This window comes from Anopheles maculipalpis, chromosome 2RL (assembly GCF_943734695.1).
Source record: "Anopheles maculipalpis chromosome 2RL, idAnoMacuDA_375_x, whole genome shotgun sequence".
Taxonomy (NCBI): Eukaryota; Metazoa; Arthropoda; class Insecta; order Diptera; family Culicidae; genus Anopheles; species Anopheles maculipalpis.
This window is the reverse complement of record NC_064871.1, coordinates 84,455,614-84,476,965: the sequence shown is the minus strand read 5'-3', so window position 1 is coordinate 84,476,965 and position 21,352 is coordinate 84,455,614. Positions and strand designations below refer to the sequence as shown.

The 21,352-nt window shown below is 41.6% G+C and overlaps 1 protein-coding gene across 1 annotated transcript in view; it reads left to right on the top strand.

Annotated features, from left to right (window-relative positions):
- Positions 1-21,352, top strand: part of LOC126567764 (uncharacterized) — a 407,639-nt gene that overhangs the window by 23,692 nt on the left and 362,595 nt on the right. The window contains exon 2 of the mRNA XM_050224046.1: positions 1,275-2,313. Within this exon, the coding sequence (XP_050080003.1) occupies positions 1,303-2,313 (1,011 nt within the window). The 5' untranslated portion in view covers positions 1,275-1,302. The remainder of the gene's footprint in view (positions 1-1,274; positions 2,314-21,352) is intronic.

The following is a 21,352-nucleotide window of genomic DNA, read 5'->3' as shown; positions in this document are numbered from 1 at the left end:
AGCTGTTTTTGGGTGATGAGTGTGTTTCCACGTGCGTGTGTGTGTGTGCAGAAATTTTCCCCATTATTGTCAAACCATCTATGTAGAAAATTCGAGCACCACTTCGGTGGAGCTTGCTGAGCTTGCTTACAAATTATCCATTGACCATAATTAGAGCAAAGATGTGTTTAGTGGCATTTTGGGAACATTGAGACCAAACGCGTCATGCGAGATGCTTCAATATTCTGCGCGTACATGCAGCAATGAATAATCAGATAGTTTGGCAGCTCGTGCATGGAATTGATGTCGCATATTTGAATGCGAGCCGCTCGGATTTGGTGTAAAGTGTGTGCAATTGTTCGATTTAATTCGACGAAGTGACTTTGTGTCGTTCGGACACATACTAAGTTAATGTATGCTCATTAGGATTAGGAACAGAAGTCTAGGATTGTTGATCCTTCCAGAGCTAGACAAGGATATAACTCACAGCTTGAGATGTGAATGAAGACTAATGAGTTTTGCTCAGTTATTAATGTTTGGAAAAGGAACAATCAGTTACTATATTTTCTAAAGAAAGCTTGTTGGAAGAGGACCAATAATGATTTTTAAGGCCGAATAATCTACTAATGAAATAGAAGTAACGAAGTTTACACGGGAGTATTAAAATGGAGATCTTAGGTAACGACCTACTAGGTCACGCCGGCCATAGAATGACTTACTGATAACACAGAATTGGATAGTCAGTACTCACTGCGGTTTAACGGTCCTGATGAGATTCGAGCCTCGGTCTAGCATCGGGTCACGACCAAAAATGGAGATCTGTATAAAATAAAAAAAAGTCATATTATTGGGAATAGCAAAAATTTGAAATATACTGGGCATGATGTACTGAGACATATTTTTACTTGAAGCTGATGCTTGATTTATTCGTATCAGAGCCAGACATCTGTGAAGAACAATTATACTTAGCTCAAAACAGTAAAAAAAAACACCCAAAAAGAGATGAAGGCAAAAAATACAGGGAGGAAATGCCCCGGTAATCTAGTTTATATACACAGTCATCACATGCGGTGTTGACAAGACGGCGCAACCTGTCATACTTAAAAAAAAGAATTGAAAAGAAGAAAAAGAAAACTGAAAGGCGGCCATCATCAAACCTTATCTGGAATAAATCATTCTCTATATCTTGAGAATACTGAATTCAATTTTTTTTTTCACTTGTTTCAAAATTAACTTCACCTAATTCTAACACCCCATCTAAGAATTCTCTTTTGCTACTTACTTTCTCGTTGCAGCTCGTAACTATTGCCACGCAAACACACAATGGCCGACCAAGGTCAAACGCCACCGATCACATCGGCTCCAAAGCGTAGCACTGATCATCCCGCCACAATCGGCATGCCCACCTTTCAGCACATGCACGGCGGTTCGGAATCGTGCAAAAACTCGCCCAATGTACCCCGGCGACACGATCCCGCGCACCATCTACCACACCATGGTGCCGCCCTGCTGCTACACGAAAGCGGCTCACAGAGCGCCAAATCGTCTCCGCTTCCGAATCGCCGGCTGGACAAACTGCAGGGCGTCATCCGTGATCAACGATCGACACCGATTGCTGGACGGCGTGCGGCCGACGGAAGCGAGATGGAAGCATTCGAATCGCCGCTCGTCTCACGACGCTTTCTTCAGCAGCAGCAGCAACCGTGCGAGTGTGTTGGTGGAGTCACAGCACCACCGGCCAAGCGTCGGGCTGCGTCCGAGTGTATGTGCAGCACGGGTGTAGCCACCGGTGGTGAGCCACAGTTGATGCGTAAGCGTGTCGATTCGGACTGTGGCAGTGCGGGTAGTTGTTTGCGAAAAAACGTGGTGCGTCACAATTTCGGACTTGCCAGCGGGGCTGGCGTTGGTGGTGGTTTAAGTTCGTGTGAAAATTCGCCACTTCCGGTGCGTCGTCCGTTTGCTGGGGGTGTTGGTAGTGTTGTCGGTGGTCCAGTGTTTCCCGCGTCGCCAGCAAAAAGTGTACTCGGTGAGCCGGGAGTGTTTTCGTCACCTATTCATCGTCCGTACGCCCACCATCATGCGGCTGCCGGAGGGTTTCATGGGCCGGGCAGTGCTAGCCCGGCTAAAAGTGTTATGGGTGAGCCGGGAGTGTTTTCGTCCCCGGCACGCAGTGTTATTTGTAGTCCACCCGGTGCGGATCCAAGAGGTGGTAGTGTGTGTGGTGGGGATGGGATGGAAGATATGGATCTCGGTAGTGGTAATAGTGCCGGTGATGTGTTGGCAGGTGATCAGACAATCGTGTCCGGCTGGCTGAAGTTTCGTGACAACAAAAAGGTAAGTGATAAGAGGTCATTGATCTTGTGTTTGCATACTGTGCGTGATCTGATTTGTATTGCAAGGTGTATTTTGGAATTAAAAGCTGCACTCCTAATGGGTTTCAAAATCTAGTAAGGATTGTAACGAAGCTGAAATGAAATATAATATTACTTTAACTGCGTGTACGTCAAAAGTTTTACAGACGTAAATAATATTATTCGAACGACGAAGTGGTAAGCCGGTCGAGAGGCGTCAGTGGCGTCGGTTTTCATACGGTAGAATCGGGGACCGGGGAAAATTCCTCCAGATCATTCCCTCGTAGTGTGAACTGGGATCCAACTACGTGGCGTCTTTCCTTGAAGCTCAATGAAGCTTTTCGTGGGTCGGCGTTAGCTAGAAGGTCATCAAGACAAGAAGAAGTAAGCGTCGGGTCTCTTCTTTGTTAGCATTTAATTAATCACAGCTTCATATTGGGCATTAATTCTTGGTAACCAAGGTATTGTTAACTACTCTTATAAACCATTAGGGCACATGTTTTACTCACCTTACTGCATTTCATACAAATGATTGAGTTATTCAATCGAATAGCCAAGTCGAGTCAAGTTTGTTTAATACATTTTAATTATGAACTTTATGCAAGTTGATCAGAAGACCCTAGGCAACAGAACGTCTTAGTAGAATAATTGTCTTTCAAATCTTACCCAGCATTTGCTCAGTCCGCATTAGTTGTCATTCTAAACACTAAAACCAATTGGATTTAACAGCACTGGTGGCAAATCCGGTGACAACATTCGTTTGAAAATGTCTCTTCTAAGACCTTCCCAATGTCTCCGCGAATGCTCGGTTTCAAATCGGAAGCAAAAACAAGCTACTTACACATCCTGAAACACGACAAAAGCGATTCAACCCAGAGTCTAATCACGATAATCCAGCCCGAAAATCCTTACCACGTCAACCCCTAGCAGATCCTCTGTTGGCAGGTCGCGATAAGCGTACGGTTGTTACTCCTCACTTGAACTTTTCACTTCTACGAGTCGCTTTTCGGGAAAAGCACAGTTTGTTTGCAGTTCCGTTCATTAGAGCTAATCCCTGTCGTCTTGTCGACTGCTTGGGCGCCGATTTTCCGATGGTGGCGTTTTAATGAGCTTAGCAAATCAAGCGCTTGATTCGCTTGGAAGTGATGAACATGCATACGCTGCCGGCGAGGAAAAACAGCCTAACAATTGTTCGCCAAATGAATGTTTGTTGAAGCAGGAGAAGGTTTATTTTATTTCGCTTTTGAGTACTTTAAAAGAATGAGCATCAAATAGGCATATTGCAAGGATGGAAATACTTTTTATTTGAATTTGAATCTTTTTCTTTTTTTGTTGTGATGCTCAGTTTCAGTTGGCCTTTGGCAAGATGAATACTTTCCGTTTATATTTCTTTTATCTCGCTGAGCCAAATATGGCGCTAGGACTCACTTTTCAATGAGAATTTTCAACAGCTTCCTATGGGTTCTCGCTCATCATTGCAAAGGGGGCGCCCCTGATACTTGGGATAAAGGTAAAGAAAAGTATCTTCCATTGAATGTCGACCAGCCAGCGTCGGTATGTGGCTTGTCCTCCAAAAACAAGTCAGTACTCCCGTTTGGAATGCTGGAAGATGAAAGTTTACAGGCTCTTCTTCCTTGGTCCATCACAAAAAATCTACCTTCTAACCGTGATGAGCACTTGACATAACCTCCACATTCGAAAACCAAATGGTGGTTCTAGTTCTAGCGCAGATGAGATCCTTCGTTTTTTCCACCGGTTGGTCCTGATGGAAGAGAAAAATTAATCCAATCTAAATGATAAAGTCAGGAATCGGAGCGTTACGAGAAATTTGCGGATCAACGACGGTAAGACATCATGGGCGGGTGGTTGCTTTCGGTTTCGGTGATTAATTATTTTGGTTGACTTTTGCGTTTTCATTACGCCACAACTTCAGCGCGGAAGACCGGGTAAGAGTGGCAAACAGGGATACGCAAGAACGATGGAATGTTTTGGAGTTGTAGTGGGGGGGTTTTTTTTTTTGGTGTGTGTATTGCCGTTCGTAACATTTTATCATGAAGATAGAATTCGTATAGAAAAAAATCCTCTTCTTCTACTGTAGCGTTATATCGTACGCTGTGCGTTTGTGTTCCTGCATTGTTTGGTGAAGTCTGATAAGTGGAGGAAATAAAATGTGAAGAGCAAAAAAATAGAAACTTTCCCCTAACAGATGGCAAGAGTGGAACCCGTGGTAGGTCGAATTTTACGCCAAAAATTCTTCAAATTACTTGAATGTGTGGAAAAGTGGAGAGAAAGAAGGAAAAAAAGGGCGGAAAACTACGCCACATTACTCCTAACGATGCCTGATCCGCATCCGCATTGTCCTGAAAGAGAGTGACGTTGGATGGGGCCGGTGATGGAGCGAAAAATAATTTGATGAAGAAGAATATGTTCAAACTGTCAACGGAACAGAAGTGTGCAGCGTGCAAGATAAGACGAGGTTTTCTTCGAGAAAAGGTGAAGCAAGGTGGACCGCTGGAATCGGTGAACCGAATGTAGGTTAGCTAATGAATTTCCAGAAACGTACATGTGTATCGAGATGGATGGTAAAGTCTTTAATTAGGAGATGTTGTATGGACGTAGCTGTATTGTGCGGACGACACGATATTGATGAAGGAAATGACAGTTGTAATGAAATCAGAGTAGCACTCTGTTGAGACACTCCTGCAAGGGAACTTTAGTATTATGAGCCAATATTGCAGTTGTACTCGTAAAGTTCTTGTAACAGTACATTTTAGGGGGATTTATAATAATAATTCATGTAATTGTTGCATGTTAACTAGAAATGTTTGAGTGACACAGTTTGGATTTCACAAGCGCAAGTTTGCTGCCTTACCAGGCCTTTAAACTGGTAGACTGGTAGCTCATTACATGGATCGTCAGTAAAACTTATTAGCTTGTTGACATACACTTGGATGGCTATTCTATACAATTTCACAATTTTTCCTAGAGTTTTAGGGCTTTTCTTTGTCGGAGAATAATTCTAGTGGTTTACGCCTAAATGTATGCAATTCGGCGTATAATCTATACGGGGACCAAATTGCACCTGCATTACATCAAATTGTTTCGTATTTCTACGTTCAATACCATTAAGGACTCGCACACAGCAAAAGGTTGATCTATTTAACCTGTAGCAGCATATTAGCTCTACGTGGTCTGTAGCTGTAACCATATCAAACCCATATGCTTTTCGTACCTCTACATATATGAACCCAAAGTGATGTGTGTACCCACAAGTCGAGATCATATCTTTTCCATTAAAAACAGCTAAAAGCGTTCGTTAGCACCAGTTAATAAAATTATACTACATGCAATAGAATAGCAAACCTTCTGCAGGATACTACCAAGCCAGCAGTGAGGAATCTAATAGTCACTTCGGTGTGTCTCCAGCGTGGCCATCATCATCGTCCGTATGAGACTAGCCCGCACTTGAATCGGATACAGTCGCATAGCATCACAACGGCTCAGAGAAGTGTTGCAAAATCCCGAATCACCTTCAACCAAACGAACTGCAACGATGCACGTGGCTGCAACGCTGTGCTGTATGGGGTGGAAAAACAAAATTTTGCCAATGGCTATTTTTACAGCTGCACTGTAGCTGTCCTGCACGTCCATTACGGCCCGGTTCGAACAGCTGGAACAGAAAGTTGGTGAAATTAGTGTAAAACAAACAGCCCGGCACATACACACACAATCGGTGCTTTTTCTGCTTCTGGGAGCTTCGGTTTTATTTGCTCCCCCATGGGAATCTGAAGGAACCCAACACGCCTGAGCTCGTGCCCGAGTGGGTCAGCTCGTTTAATTTTATTTGACTTTTCACCAAGCTCTAGCCGTGGAACCAAGGTGGGTGTATTTTTGCTGCAAGTTGTCCTTCACTGGAGGTGCTAGCACTACCAGCAGCTTATCGTTTGGCCAGAAGTAAAGGACCGAATGCACCTGCTTAGACATTCCGGTCATGTTCTGAGCCACTCCCATTCAGGACCGTAAAGGTTTTCATCGAGTTTTGTGCCGGGTTATTCGCCCGGGCAACCTCCAGACGGGCTCATTTCGTTGAGCCGGATTCAATTGGTCCCTTGCGTATGTCGGGATGCACTTGCAGCTGAAGGTTGCATAGGATCTTTCTGCTATTCTTGGTCTGCCAGGAAACGTGTTGGAAAAGTTTGCATCTGTGACCACGATGGGGTCTGTGGAGCTTTTTCACCACAAGATTAGCGGAAAATGCTGGAAGAATTTAAAAATAGTCTGCAGTATCGGTCGCTGCACCACAGTCCATACATGCGGAAGCTATATTTTCTCAGAATTCGAAAGCAAAGAGTCAATTCAAAGAGAAAACATAACCTCAAACGCTCGAATTCCATTTCATTTCTTACAGTTTCTGATCGGAAAGATGCTTGCGGGCTCGCTAGAAGGCACCAAAGGCTTCGGGTATTTGTAGTCTTTCAATGTCAGTTTATTTATTCATTTGATGTGCAGCAAGCGGACGTAGCTTTTACAAGATGGTCGAGATGGTTGTCCAGACATTTCTCTACCAAGGAGTAGAAGGTAGAATGTTGGAAAAGAACATGAGCTTTAAAAAAAAACAACCTCGTGTTTGGAGCCTTTGAAGCGAGAAGTGCTTGAGTTATTGATTTTCTCTAAAGTAACGAGCCTTTATTTTACGACGTCCCGCACAAACATGTTCTCGAGAATGTTTTTTTTTGTTTTCGTTCGTCTTTACCAATCCAGGGCCCCAGCCAGGCTTGGGAAAAAGGGAGCGCAAAAGTGTACATAATCACATATGCAAACGTATGAATAACTTCAAACGGACCGGTTGTCTCTTGTGAAGGGGAGTGTCCTGAGAGTTTTATCCCTTACATCCCGAGATCTTTTCAGTTCATGCTCGGGAACCATAACTCTGACGACTTTTGCAAACTTTTTAAGTTCTCCCCTGGTCCAGAAGCTTTGCACGAGCCGCGCGCGCTGTGCAAGCTACACGGCACGAGGTGAAATACGTTGGTAAACACATATTAGCGTAATCAGATCCTTGGCGTGTGCTTCGCATTTCGCTCCTCACTCCAACGTCCAACGTAGGACGACGTGCTTCAGCTTTTGCAAGGCTTTTTTTTGGGGATGTGTGTCCTTTAAACAACCAAGATAATATTCGGAGTAAGGTTAGAGCATGGTGAGTGTGTGATGATCACGTACCGCTCGGAGGCGCCTACACGTGGCGTTTTTTTTTCTCGAAAACTGGATTTATTTTCCGGCCCCAAAAACGTTCGGATTACAATCGTTGGAAAGCGTTTTATTTGCTGCCACTTTTGGGGAAGAATAATTTGTAAATCTTTATCAACGAGTTTGAGCTGTGTGTTTTTGTGAGCTTACCGAGAATGGGAGGGAAAATATATGACGCACGTTTAGTGTAACGACCATTCCAATGGGAGGGAGGATACTACAGAAACCTTCTCGTTGCTATTGCTCGAAAAAAAAAATATCAATTTACTTAAAATGCATGCTTCGTACGCAAAAGTAATCCACAAAACCCATCCAAAGCTAGAATGCGTTGAGGTGAATGAGGTGAATGGTAGCTTCTTCTTCAGCGGCCTTAGTTTTCCGATCCAGCAACAGGAGACCAATAGATTGGATAAGTCTTCGGGAACTACACGCGTAGCAAGGATACACCAAAACCTGGTTGTTTGTTTTCGTGTGCGGCAGTTCCATTAGTTTTTATTTTTCCTAGACTTCAGCTACAGCGTACTCGGCGCAGTGTTTACGACGCATACTTCCTAGTGTTTTGGAGTTCATTTAAGGATGCTTTCGGTGTGCTTGTTTTTATGCTGTTCTACGTTCTTATTGCGCGTTGATTTCCAACTGGGTAAATGTGAAGTCGCGGCCACCTATTTGCTTAGAGGTTGGTGTGCTTGATTTTGAACGTGTGCTTCGTATTCTACCATCAACCTACGCTAACCCGTTCGTGAAGCTTAAGCAATCCTCACGGTAAATGGCGGTGGGATAGCGCCCGGGTTCGGATGTATGGTCGATGTAGGTCGAAAGCGAACCGAAGCTATCATCGGATTACCATGATGAAATCTGAGCTTAGCCGTCACTTTCAGATTACATTCCGTGCGTTCAAGTTCGTTGTTTTTGTGCTTTTTTCCCCATTGAAGGCACTTTATTTTTCCTGGTGGAGTTGTTTTTAGCCATTCAAGAGGATTTTGTTTTTTTTATCGTTTACGGGTTTTGTTGATGCATTGGAGTATGGTACCGGTCATCTTTTGTTTTCTATTAAGCGAAAATGCCTGAACCTTCAGTTTTGGCTCTTCTGCTGAGCCTATTGCAGCAGAAACAGAGAGAAAAATTCTGAATGAAAACTGAATGAATGCCCATTCATTCGCTTATTCTGTTTTCGATCAATAGATTTTTATTTAAATCAATATTCTGTTAACTTTCAAACGTTTCGTTAATTTGTTCTACTTTTCGCAAAACTTTTAACCTTACAGCAATTGAAATTCATAAACCCCGAGGTTCTCAAATAAAGAAACTGAAAAATATGAAAAAGCGCCTAATAGTAGGCAATCTACTATTTCGATCATAAATTTTACAATTTGTTGCATAATCTTACGAGCAGAAATGGAAAATTTATTTTAAAAAAATGCAACATTTATGCCTAATTTTTTTTATTTTCACTATAAAATAATAGGCATGATTTAAAAAAATTAAAAGTAAAAGTCATTCGTTTGATAATATTGATGAAAGAAAAAAAAAATGTTCAATTATATTTTTGTCTACATATCCTGAGCATTCTAAAGCTCCCATTTATCAGCCTCCACGATGGAATGCTGCTGTTCTTCATCCATTCATCCATTTAGCGTCGCTCGTTAGTCACTTCGGTACTTGCAGTTCATTGGAATTTTCCCATCGCTCGTCCGAATGGTAGCGAGACATAACATTCTTTATCACCTCCTCATCTCACCTGCAGCATCTCACACAAGCAAATTGCAATCGCCTGCAGCGCCTCAATCGAACGCATGCAGAAATGCAAATCAAATTAATTCATCCACAAAGAATTTACATCGTTCTCGTCGTACTGGGCTTCATTTCCAATCGTCATGCCATGCTGCTAACGATATAGTCCCTCGATGCATTCGAGCGAGCCCGGGAGAGACGACTGATACTCTGGGAGAGCAGTACGGATGATGATGTCGCTGCGGTGTATAGGCCGCATCCTGGTGTGTAATCCGTTACTAGTGATTCCTCGGGTGGAGTAGGGTGTAATCAGAAATGCATTAGAATGCATTCCGATCACGAACAGTAGGGGCCGGTGTGAAAACAGCTCATCACCAATAATCACGAAGCAGCGGGCGCGATAAAACATATCTTAACCGCTTGCCGAGTGCCTGGGACTGGGTGTATCGGAGATACTTAGAGAAGGACACTGAGAAGCTTGAAAGCTTGCCGAAAGGAAGGCAGTTAATGCTGGGATGGTTGAACTTTGTTGGAAGATACCTTTACAGTGCCTGTCGCGCACAGTAGAATCAGATTGATTGGACTGCTGACTGGATGTGTAGAAAATTTCAGTTTTATAATTGGGTTGATTAAATTAGCATTCAATTTTTGCTGTTAAAAATATGATTCTGCTCATTGTAAACCGTCACGTAAGGTGAATGTAACGGTTACATAAACTGTTTTAATAATCTCAATCCTGTGTACACCGCAAAAGCTTATTTTCCTTCGATCGGAAAATGCCCTACACTGTACCAACTTTATTGACTAGAATTACGATGTCCTAACGCTAGACACTGGCGAGCAGTAGCGTTGAACTGGAATATCATTATTACGTCTAAATTACACATTACGTGCTTACGATTTACTTTGCGATCCGGGTCAATTTTCCCAAACCCACCCAACAGTGCCCTCAGATATCCGGGTCGACCGGGCATCGTTCGCATCGGGGCGAGTCGCTTTACACAACCAATGCCGGTGCTCGATCGATTGCCTGCAACCATTATAAATGCATTGTGGCTGCATTATCACTACCCAGCACCGGTGGAACGAGAGAAATGGCGGCTGTGTGGAAACCTCAACCACGAAGGTGATGCACCCACAAACGTCCATGATGATGGTGTTGCTGGTGCTGCTGATGATGATGATGTTGAAGAGTAGTGTATGCATTGGTGGGCATAGGTTGTAGCCCACCATAGAATGGTAATAAAGCGACTAAACTGCACGTGCAGTCAGGTGGAAAATGAAAGTCAACCCAAACCACCGCACCCTTGGGCAGCAACGTCAACCGCTGCAGTTCCTTGCCATGCTGTTGACCACAAAACCGGACGGAAATGTAATTTATTCTCCGATATATTTTCTCAGCAAATTGGAAAATGATAATAATAAAATTCTGGTGCAATCCTTCAGGTAAAGGACCGTTTTGCGGGTGGTCTGACACGTGTGGTAGATTGAAATGTTTTGCGAAGAACGGGAGAGCATCACGAGTACGGTTGGGGAACGCTTAATTGTGATACTGAACCATTTAAAGGATATCACTCATGCGTCGGTCTGGGCGCATGAAACTGACGCCACGTAGAGTCAGGTGATTTACGAAGTTAATAATTACAATTCTGAGATATAAATGGTACGGTTCAGCTTTCCTGAGCCATTTACAAACGTTTATCGTAGGAATGGAAATAATTATTCTACCGTGTACTCGTCTCTCATGTCTCAACGTTCGCAGTTTTCGCATGACATTGGCAACCTTACTTGAATGTCAAAGAAAATGAGAATGGACGATCCTTAGCAGGCGGGGGTGAACCGTTGTTCCTGCAAGACACATTTCTCATTGATTGAAATCCGGCTTGTGTCTGGCTTATCCTGTCGCCTGCCGGTTCACATTTTAAGGTAGCAAGCGTACTGGCCGTCTTCCTCTGATAAATAAAGATTTGCTTGATTGATATGCAAATGAACTTTGTGGAAGCATTTCTCGTCCGGTTCGGCCACAGATTACAAATTGATCTACACGGTATCGCAAAGCAAATGATGAATGAACGAAAATATGCAGGCAGAGCTTTTGTGTAAGGCCGATCGGGTGGGAAAGTAATAATGAAAATGAGTTCCGAATGAGGAACGCTTTCGATGTTCGAGTTCGTTTGGTTTGAAGCTTCATTAAGCTGTGGCTAGGTTTTGAAGGATTTTGGTGAACATTAACGAAAGCAAATCGGATCCTGTGATTCGTAATCAGCGAGCTTTGCCAATTGTGGCCAGAGTTCGTTTGTTTGAATTTCGTTCCATCTTGTGTAAAGATTATAATGTCAATCCATTTTTATATATTTTTTTTTCGGTACAAGACTCGAGAAGGTCAGCTAAAATATTCTTCGGGCAGCACTTTGAGAAGCCAATTTATTAATTTATTAAACAACGCATTTTTGATGTGGTATTGTCATGGTTTTCTTAAGAAAATTGGGGAATAAATCTTCCCTCGTAAATGGATGACAATGATCAATGCATAAATTTTTAAACATTCGATTACGTCAATCAATTTATTATTTCATCGTATTGAGTAATAAAAATTGCGTAAAAAATCTCCTTTCCAAGAACTTTAAATAATTTATCGATGTATTAAAACCACAACCACAATCATTTAACAACTTATCATCGTGTTGATGATTTATGAAACTGCCTAAATCTTGATCAACTTCACCCCTCCATCCACCTCGAATCTCGACACCGCTAAAACACGTAAACCTCCGATAATTGGACAATAACATGTTTGATCTCTTGTGACACAAGCTGGCCCTGCAAGCAATGATAAGCCAGACTTTTCTGCACATTGAACCAAAAATTAACACCACGCATCACGGTGTTCTGGCTGGTTTGGTCGGTGTGCGCCCGGTACGCATCAATCTTCTCACTTTATCGGCCAAAGTTCGTCACCGTCATAAAACCGACAACTTTATGAGCCACGGTAGCGTACCGTTCATGCGGTCGCGATTGTCGTTCGTTTGTACGCGATGGTACGGTGCAAAGGAAAAACTTCTTTTCGTTTGGCGATCAAAATGAACTTACTCGCAGTGTGATGGTCGAGTCGGGGGCAGGCGCACAGACAAAAGGAATAAATTACAAGGATCATTAAGCAAAACTCAGCTGGTGGACCTTGCAGAATGCTTAAGACCGTTTGCGGTGTTTTTTTCGGAGGCTTTCGTCGTTTTTCTTTTTCATAGTCCACTCGCACTGACAGAAGGACTATTTTTTGGGCCAAAGTTTTGTGTAAGTTTTGGTGAGAAAGGGAAAAATCGGGCATCAAGCTAGAAGAAAACGGTAGGAAAAAAGGAAAAAACGCACCCTGTAATGAAACGGAAAGACTTCATTAAGCTATTTATTGTACGATTTAATGTGCGGACTACGGCACTTAAATGCGACCGTGCTACGAATCGTTTCGCGCTTCTTGCGAGCAGTTTCGTGTATTTTTTTTTCTTCTGCGTATTGTTTCTACGGAAGGTATTCATTACAGCAGTGCTTCTTGACGGAGCACCCATACACACACCTGCTCCTGGCTTGCTTCAGAGGGTGGACGCGATTTTCCAGCAGCTTGAGACATATTTTACAGCGCTCCGGTCCGGTGTGCAAATGGTACGCCAAAATTATCGCCCCTGGTTTATACTGCTGCTGGTGCTACTGCTGTTGTAGCCTGCTTGGAATAGAGTGCTTAAGCGGTAGCTGCAAGAGGCCTTTTGCGACAGTTATACCCGCACATTTTCCAGCATTTATATTCGTTGTTAATTTTCTCATTTTACATGAATTAATTAGCGGTCGTTAAGTTTCATACCGAACCTGTGCTTGAAAGCACAGTGAAACGATGGACTGGAGGGTTGCTGGAGCAGTGAGGGAAGCAAAAGGATCCATTTTCCGTTTTCTTTACGTTTTACGTGAAGGAAGATCTGGCGAAAACTTCTCAATTCGTGTTGGTTTTTAGCGTGGATGATATATTTTTCCTTTAAGTTTGGGTTGTGTTTCGTGAACGAAACGGTTGCATTAATAGTTTAACGCTTGTGCTTGAATATTTGTTGTTATAAATTGTAATAATTTATTGAATCACTACGAAATGGAACAAAGAGGTAAATTATTTGTAAAATCTTTTTTCCCTTGTAGTCGAAGTACAATACAATGAATCTAAATCCAAAATCAGATGTATTAATTATATAATCGGTGCAACGAAGAATGTAGATTTTTTATAAGTATTATGATCTTATAATCCGAAAAAATAATAAGGGATTCACAGTTTAACGATCTTTAAGCTAAATTTGGGCTATTTAAAAACATAAAACTTAACAGTAACAAAATTGAAAAAAAAAACAATTAAAAAAATAACAAAAGAACGTTACCAATAGCTACATAGATATAAAGCGAAAGAAATAATTTACACATGAAAATATAAACATAAATAATCAAACTCATATCACATAAGAACATAAAGAATAGCGTATGGAAACAAATATTAGTAAAAACTAGTAACAAATGAAGCAAACAAAACAAAATATAAAAGAACATGATAAATAATCGCCCGTAAAGATAAGACCCAAACGTATTGATAAAAAAATCTGATGCAGCAAAATAAAAATTTAACATTACAAATCAAATCGAAAAATATATTAAAAGGTGGAGTATTTTATAACCATTTTTATCTGTAGGAAAATAAAATTATTATTCATTGCACTAAATGAATACAAATAAAACCGCACAACCAATCCGGAACACATGATAACAGACATGTAAATTTTACCCTCTCTTCTTCTTTTACAAGTCAGTAACAAATTTCCATTAGGTTGAGTGACACTGGGTGAACAATTTCAGCGTTGTGGTTTTGTGGACATACATAAAATAATTACTTCCCACCACCGGGTGAAGTTGAAGCTGTCAAAATGGGAAAGCTTCTCCACTGGAACCATGCAACCTAGCATGTAAACTCGCACCAAACAGCTGTGCGCCATCAGTTGGCCATTTTTATGGGTATGGTTTGCTGGGATTTTTATGCGGCTGTGTAAAGCTTTGCCACGAAACGCCTAACGCTTTGGAAGGGAAATAGAAATGAAAACATATCAGGACGGTAAATAAAACTAAGCTACAAATGCTAAAAATTTTAGTTTACTTTTATGTTTGTTACAGGGTAGGTGTCTTGCTTTCAAAAGGATGGTTGCTTTTGTTTTTTGCGAACCATTTTTACTACGTTTTACACTTGAAATCTTAATCCAAAGCTCTCACGTAGCGTAGGAAGCTGCTCATTCTCGGAAGCTGGTTTCAACATTTTCACCCCTTAACCAACTTCAAGAAAGCTCTTCAAAGAAAAAGAGGACGATCGTTTAAGACACGAGTAACAAAAAAGGTGCACTTCATAAAAAGCAGAAACATTTAAAGAAAGGCCCAAGGCATAAATTGTGGTTGATTTTTTTTGCGTTGTGCCGGTGGGCATGGCTACAGCATGGCTCCAGTGCCCGCTCGGTGCTGGTTCAATTATTTTTAATTTCCGGCATTTTACGAAGCCACTCGAAAGGTGGGAGTAAAGGGTGATGCCGAAGGTCGACCCAAAAAGTGAAGCGGAGAATTGGTAAAGCTTTTATGAGCCAATAAAAATGTTATCCTTTATCCCAGCCCGTCTTTCCGGTGGGAAAGCTAATCCCAAAGTTCTGGTAGCGAACCGATATTTGGTTGAATCGAAATGTGATGCTTATGCATAGGTACAGGCTTATGCATAGGCCCACGGGCGGGGGGCTTTTTTTTCTTGTTGGATGTCCGAGGATGGGAGACACACGAAGGATAAGATCAACTGTAGGAGGGATGGTATCCTTTTTGTTGGTGAACCGGAAAACTGGATCAAGCTACAAGAAGAAGCGTGGACATGATGTTTGTGGTTGCAATATTTTGGATAGCCGGGCGGTCCCGGAGTTGCTCGGAAGCTCGGAGCCTATTAAAAGGAAGCCACCTGAAAGCCTTTCGAGGATGGGTTGGATTAGAGAGCAGTATCTGCGCGGCACACGTTGGAGGGCAATATTAAAATATTTTCTAGTGTACACCCTTTTTTGTGCCCATTCATGCTGCTGGAAAGTTGTGAACCAATCGCGGGTACTTAGAGGATGCTGGAGGATGATGAGTTTTGCCGTTGTTGCTATTGTTTGAGGTGAATTTGTTTATGTAAGCATGACTTTTTTTTACTTTTTCGTTTTCTTGCAACCAATATGGCAGATGGACAGGACAATGGGATGACTTTATTCAAAATAAATTCATTCAGTATCAAAAAGGGCTATCTTAAGCTAGATCACAATTAGTTCTAGTAGCTTTACAGAGTATGTGAGAATTCAAAGGAAGCTACTGTGTTTGGAGTTTGGATTTTTTCTGTGACAAGATTGAAAAGGATTTGAAAATGTAATTTGATATCACTAAATATTTCTTAGAGAATTTTTAGATAAAAGGCTTCAAGCCGTCGTTTAAAACTGTAACATTTATTTGTTAAAATGTATAAGAAAAAAAGGTTTAATTTGAGATGACCTGTATAAGAAATTTATTATAAAACAAAAATGGAGTAATTAGGCTTAATTGAAAACCTATCAGAGTTGAGATAGTATTTTAAAACTGAATGTTTGAGTTGTTTTGAGAGAGTGTTTTTCAATTCATGTATAAGTTTGTTAAGTGAACATTTTCATGCGCTTTCTAAACTTTTACAAGCCTAATACTAGCTTAAATAATTCCCAAGCGCTTGCAATGGCTTAGGTATGATCTGCAAGTTGATCAATAGCTCCACGAAAGACTTTATGCATACGTCATTTGTCTTAATTTTCATCTCAAGTGAAAAGAGATTAAAACTGTTTCGTGTGTATGTATACACATCTCGTTTGTGACCGAAAACCCCGACCAAAACAATAAAAAAAAACCTTCACGCACACACAGCACTAAATAAAAACCCTCCAATTTCTCAGCCACAATCCTCCGGCGCAAGTGTTTATTAAATTTGGTCCGCATGACGGAAGCGTGACGATTGCGGAGTTTCGTCGACGTTCGTGTGGTTTTTTAGCAGTTCGTAAAACTAACGCCCTTTGGGGTAAATTGTCGACACACAAACGGATACCGCTGGAGGAAGATATTTTAGTTGATTTTTACTACTGTTAAGCTCCGAGCTCCCACCCGTGGTAAGGAGGTTTATGGAAGGCGAGGCAAGTAAACCACCGCAGCACGCTTCCTGAAATTAATGTTTGCTGTTCGGTTATTTATGTTTACTACATCCCACAGAAAATTCGTACGCCTGGTATTTTCGTGCGCCTGGTGGTGGCATTGGTGGTGCATTTCATTGCGGGTGAACGGATGCACCAGCACCGTAGAATAGTTGGCATTTTCGGGTTCCAGCACTGGAACGTTTCGCTTTTGCCTTGAGGCTATTCTATCCGTGTTCCTGGTGATCCAAGACCAAGACAACGGTGGTTTTTTGGGTTAAATACTGTTTTCAGGGTGGCATGCATGGTGCTGTGAGTGGTATTTAGTCATGTTATTAAATGCTGAATGTCTTCTATATGCTTCAGAAACGGTTCAAGGTAGCTGCGAGGATTTATTTCTGCTGCTGTGCGAATGTACTGAAGGCGTGTATTGGTTTTGCATACTTTTAGGGGCTTTCAAATTTCGGTGTTTTTAAAACTTGTTTTGAAAGTATATCCTTACAAAGTATTGCCTTACAACAGCTGATTTTAAATAAATTAAATCTTTCAATTGCAATATTCATTTGTTAAAGAACTTTACATGAAACTAACTTAACTAAATTTTAAACGTGTTATAAAGCATCCATTCATACATCTCCCATGGCGCCCCTAAACATATCAGCTGCAGTCAGCAGCAAAACTCCTCCCAGATGCAGTTAGTTGCAGCATTAGCCAAATTTTATTCTTCTTCCAGGAATCACTCCCAGCACACCCCGAAACATTTATTTCATTCCTGTTGTGCTAAACTGGCACAAAAAAACGGTACGCAAAACACGACAGCTGGCTGATGCAGAAGCACAAAGACTTCCTACGCTACCAAGAAATGAAAGAAGTTTGTGGTTGTAGAAGGAATTTTTCCGGAAGGGAAAATAGCTGCAGGTTTTGTTGGAGGTAAATGTGTTACCATTGCGTTGCCTTTGGAGTGCGATCTCTGGTCCTTCCGTACGAGGAAAGGCAATCGTGTCCTTCCTTCCGAAAAGGTTTGCAAAACGAGAGTGTGGCGTTATTGCCTTGTTAAGGATTTTAATAGGGATGTGCCCAATTCTTGGAGCATCCAGAGAAGGTCGTCCAGATATGTTTTGCTTTCCCGATTCACACCGAGTGTCCCGGGGCTATTTTCTCAGGATGTCGGTTTGTTTGTTGCTTTTTGCGTACTGCCAGTTGGTTTCAACTCACCCTACCGAAAACTTCTAGCACTGAGTTTTGTGTTTAGGTTCCGGTTTTTATGATTCTTGTAACTAGTTTTTCAGACCACCATCTTCACTTCAGGGGTTCCCGTTACCGAGCAGTGCAAGTGTCAGTAAGAGATTGTAAAAGTTTACCATTTTCATGGGGGAGCATCTTGAGCGTTCACTCCCCCATAAACGGATCGGGTGTGATAGTGTGGTGACCGTAAGGTATGTTTCATCCCAGTTGCCAGCCTTACGCATCCCGAAACTCAGCTATGCAGATTGTGCATAATTTCTTAATTACAAGGTCTTCCACTTCCCTCGCCGTGCACCGTCACAAACACCCGAGCACCTTGGGGTTGGGTCCCGGGGGATGTAAACAGGCAGGTTATAAATCTTGCTTGTCGCAGCCCAATTTGCCCACCCTACGGTTTCGCTCATCGTTTATGATGATTAGTCCACATTACACCTTATTTAGTAGCTGCATTACAGGCGGGACTGTGGCAGGAGTTGGAAAGTAATGTCTTTCTTATGCTGATGAAGCAAAGTTTAGGTTGCAAAAAGGTTTGGTTTACAATAATTGAAAATTTTTGTGCAAGAAAACCATTCACTGATGCCGTTTCTTGAGCACTAAATCATTTTAAAATGTAAAACAACGTAGGGATTCAACTGTTTGTCTAACGTAATGCAATTCGCAGGTATTTGATTAGTATTTTTTTACAGAATCTACACTGACGGGTTTACAAGACATGTAACTGTCGCATAAGAAATAAGATCAATCGTATATTGATAGGTGTTATAGGAGGAAGAAACAAATAAAGAATAACTTAAAATGCCTTTAAGAGACAGAATAAGATTGTAATATGGACTGAACTAAATTAAAAATCATATTTATTAGACCGTATAGGCTGAAGTTATGAATTTGAATCAGCTAATTGCATACTTTTAGGCATTTTAATTTAAAACTCATTAATAAGGCGTCTTCAAGGTGGTAAATCAACTAATTCAATTTTTTTAATGACCAGCAAATTAAATCCCATAGATTTACTGCGTCTTCTGCATTATGGCAATTTCTTGCCAATTGAAACATTTAGCTCGTCCCAGATGGAAAGATCTTATCCAAAATGAAATGGAATGGCCAGCCGAACTTTTTTTCCCTTACCCAGTCCACCAGGAAATAAGGATGTTCATCACAATGTATGGCAATTTTTGATAGGGCATTTAGCTATCCAGAAGGTTTTTGGTTTTCTCATATGAGTATATCTCTCTTTCTCCAACATCTTCCGGTCACACATTACTTTTCGTGGTTTTCCTACGCGCAGTACCGCTGATAAATTATCACACCTAAATGGGTCATTTAAATGCATCCCTTGATCCTTGATCCCTGGGAAGGGACGATGTAGATGACCCTTCCTGGGCTGAGAACTTAGCCCCTTCTATGCGTCGTAATAGACGCCATTTCTCATCCAACTCCGAACTGACCAACATTCCTCGCTGCCTTTAAGACGGTTCGGTGTTGGTACCTCTGCCGTCCATATCAATTTAAATTATTCACTAACGTTCACCGTTTACACGCTCGTCCCGAACCGGGTTTGTCTATTACATTAGAGCCGTGCGGCAAAGAAACCGGTGAAATTTGATTACCGTTTTCGATGGTGGTGAATGGCCTTTTCCCACTTTCAACCCCCTTTAGAGCGCTTTTATGCCAACCGAACCCATTCATGTAATTTCGTTCTGGTCGTATAAATGGGAATGAATTCTCATGCTGCGTTTGTTTTTTTGTTTTGTTTTGCTTAGTTTTGTCTGGTCTACCCTTTGGCCACGGAAATACATTGTAGTGCAACCCATTTTATTGCCTTGCGGGTGAACTGTTTGTGTGTGTGTTTGTGTGTGCTCACCGGTTTCCTTTTATAACTCGACTTCTTAAAGAAAGCTCGTGCTGTTGTTTCTTTTTTTTTACACGATGGCTTCCATCGTAAAACCAGACACTCGTTCCTTGCTTGGAAAACCGGCTGGGTTACCGGTTGTAATCGTTTGTAACGACCGTTTTCCTTTTTCGGGCGATGAAATCGATTTTTCACACCACACAGTGGAGAATATCGTGTGCCCAAAAAGGGGTAAACCCATTTGGTATGGTTTCCAATTTTTACCGCCTTCCAAAACAAGGAGCAAGGTACGAGAAATCCCTAGCTTCCGATTGTTTAAACTTCTCGATCGCTCTTGCATGCGTTTGGATACGTTTTGGGGTAATTTAAAGGAGATGAGCAAAGAAATAAGGTACCAATTTGCGTTCGAAACCCTTCTCGGGGCATAAGTTTTCACTCATTACACGGTGCTTTGGTTACGGTTTCAACTGCTCGTGATAAGGCCAAACGGAGCCTGGGTGACGATTTAAATTCATTTAGATGGTTAATAAACGATAAAACTTAATGTTGTTGTTTCCATGTTTTAATCCTACCAGAGAAGGGCAGGAAAAAGGGAGCAAGAGAGTCCATACTTAAACACTGCACCAATTCGCATATGATATGGTCAGCAGAGTAAGATAACGCTGAAAACTGAATGTGATGGTAGCAGACCGTTTCCGTGACGATCCGTTTTAAATGGTTCGTAATAAATTTGAATAATTTAGAGCAGCTGATGTTTATCAAAAACTATCCAACTCGGCCTGCCTGGCAGACTGCCTGGCTTTAGGCCATAAAAGGGATGCCGTTACAAAACCAACAAAAAAAAAAATCACGTCTTCACTGTGCCAGTTGGTGTTCACTCTTTATGTGAGCTCATACAATCCATCCCCAGGGAATATGCAGAGCCTCAGCCATAGTTAAAACGGATGATGAGCAGAATAATGACGCTGATGAACCGCAGAACCTTCAGCAAGCATGCTTCGGAATCGTTTCGATGCTGGTCTACCCCTTTTTTTGTGACCGGTGGCCAGTACCTTCTCTCGGTGAAAAGAGTTTTTCAATTTGTTCCAACCATTTCGGCGTAGTTGCCGGGGAGGACAGAAAAAAAAACGCAACTCCAATAAATAAAACAAGATTGCGAAAAGCGATAGGATCAATTAAAAGCAGGCGAGCAGCTCGGAGTGTAAGGGGAACCGAACAGCGGGTAGGAACAAGCTAGGAATTTTAATTTCATCCACCATTACCGGGAATGGTTAGTATTTGCTACGCATTAAGCTTGATAAAAGAGAGAGAGAGCCTTCGAACCGTCCGGTCCTGGCACGTTTCGAACATAAGGCATTCGATACGGGGGCATTCTTAACCGTTTTTCCTTGTGGGTGGAGGCGATTTAGGAGTTTGGTGATAAATGTGAGGCCCATTATTTTATTAACCGGCACTGTGATCAAACTCAATACAACCCCTTAGTTTTAAATGCTGTTTTTTTTAGGATACGGGAAGAGATTAGTGTGGATAAAAGTTTGACTCTTTATCTTAAGCTACTTTAATACAATATGTATCATATTTCATTTCATGGTTTGATCTACAACTGCGCCTAAATGTATGCTTTTGTGAAATAAAAGTTCTAATGGAGCGCTTTGCATTCCCTTCCTTTAACTGTAGTAATATAATAAAACTAAATTTGTTTAAGTAAAAAAATACTGCATGTTTTG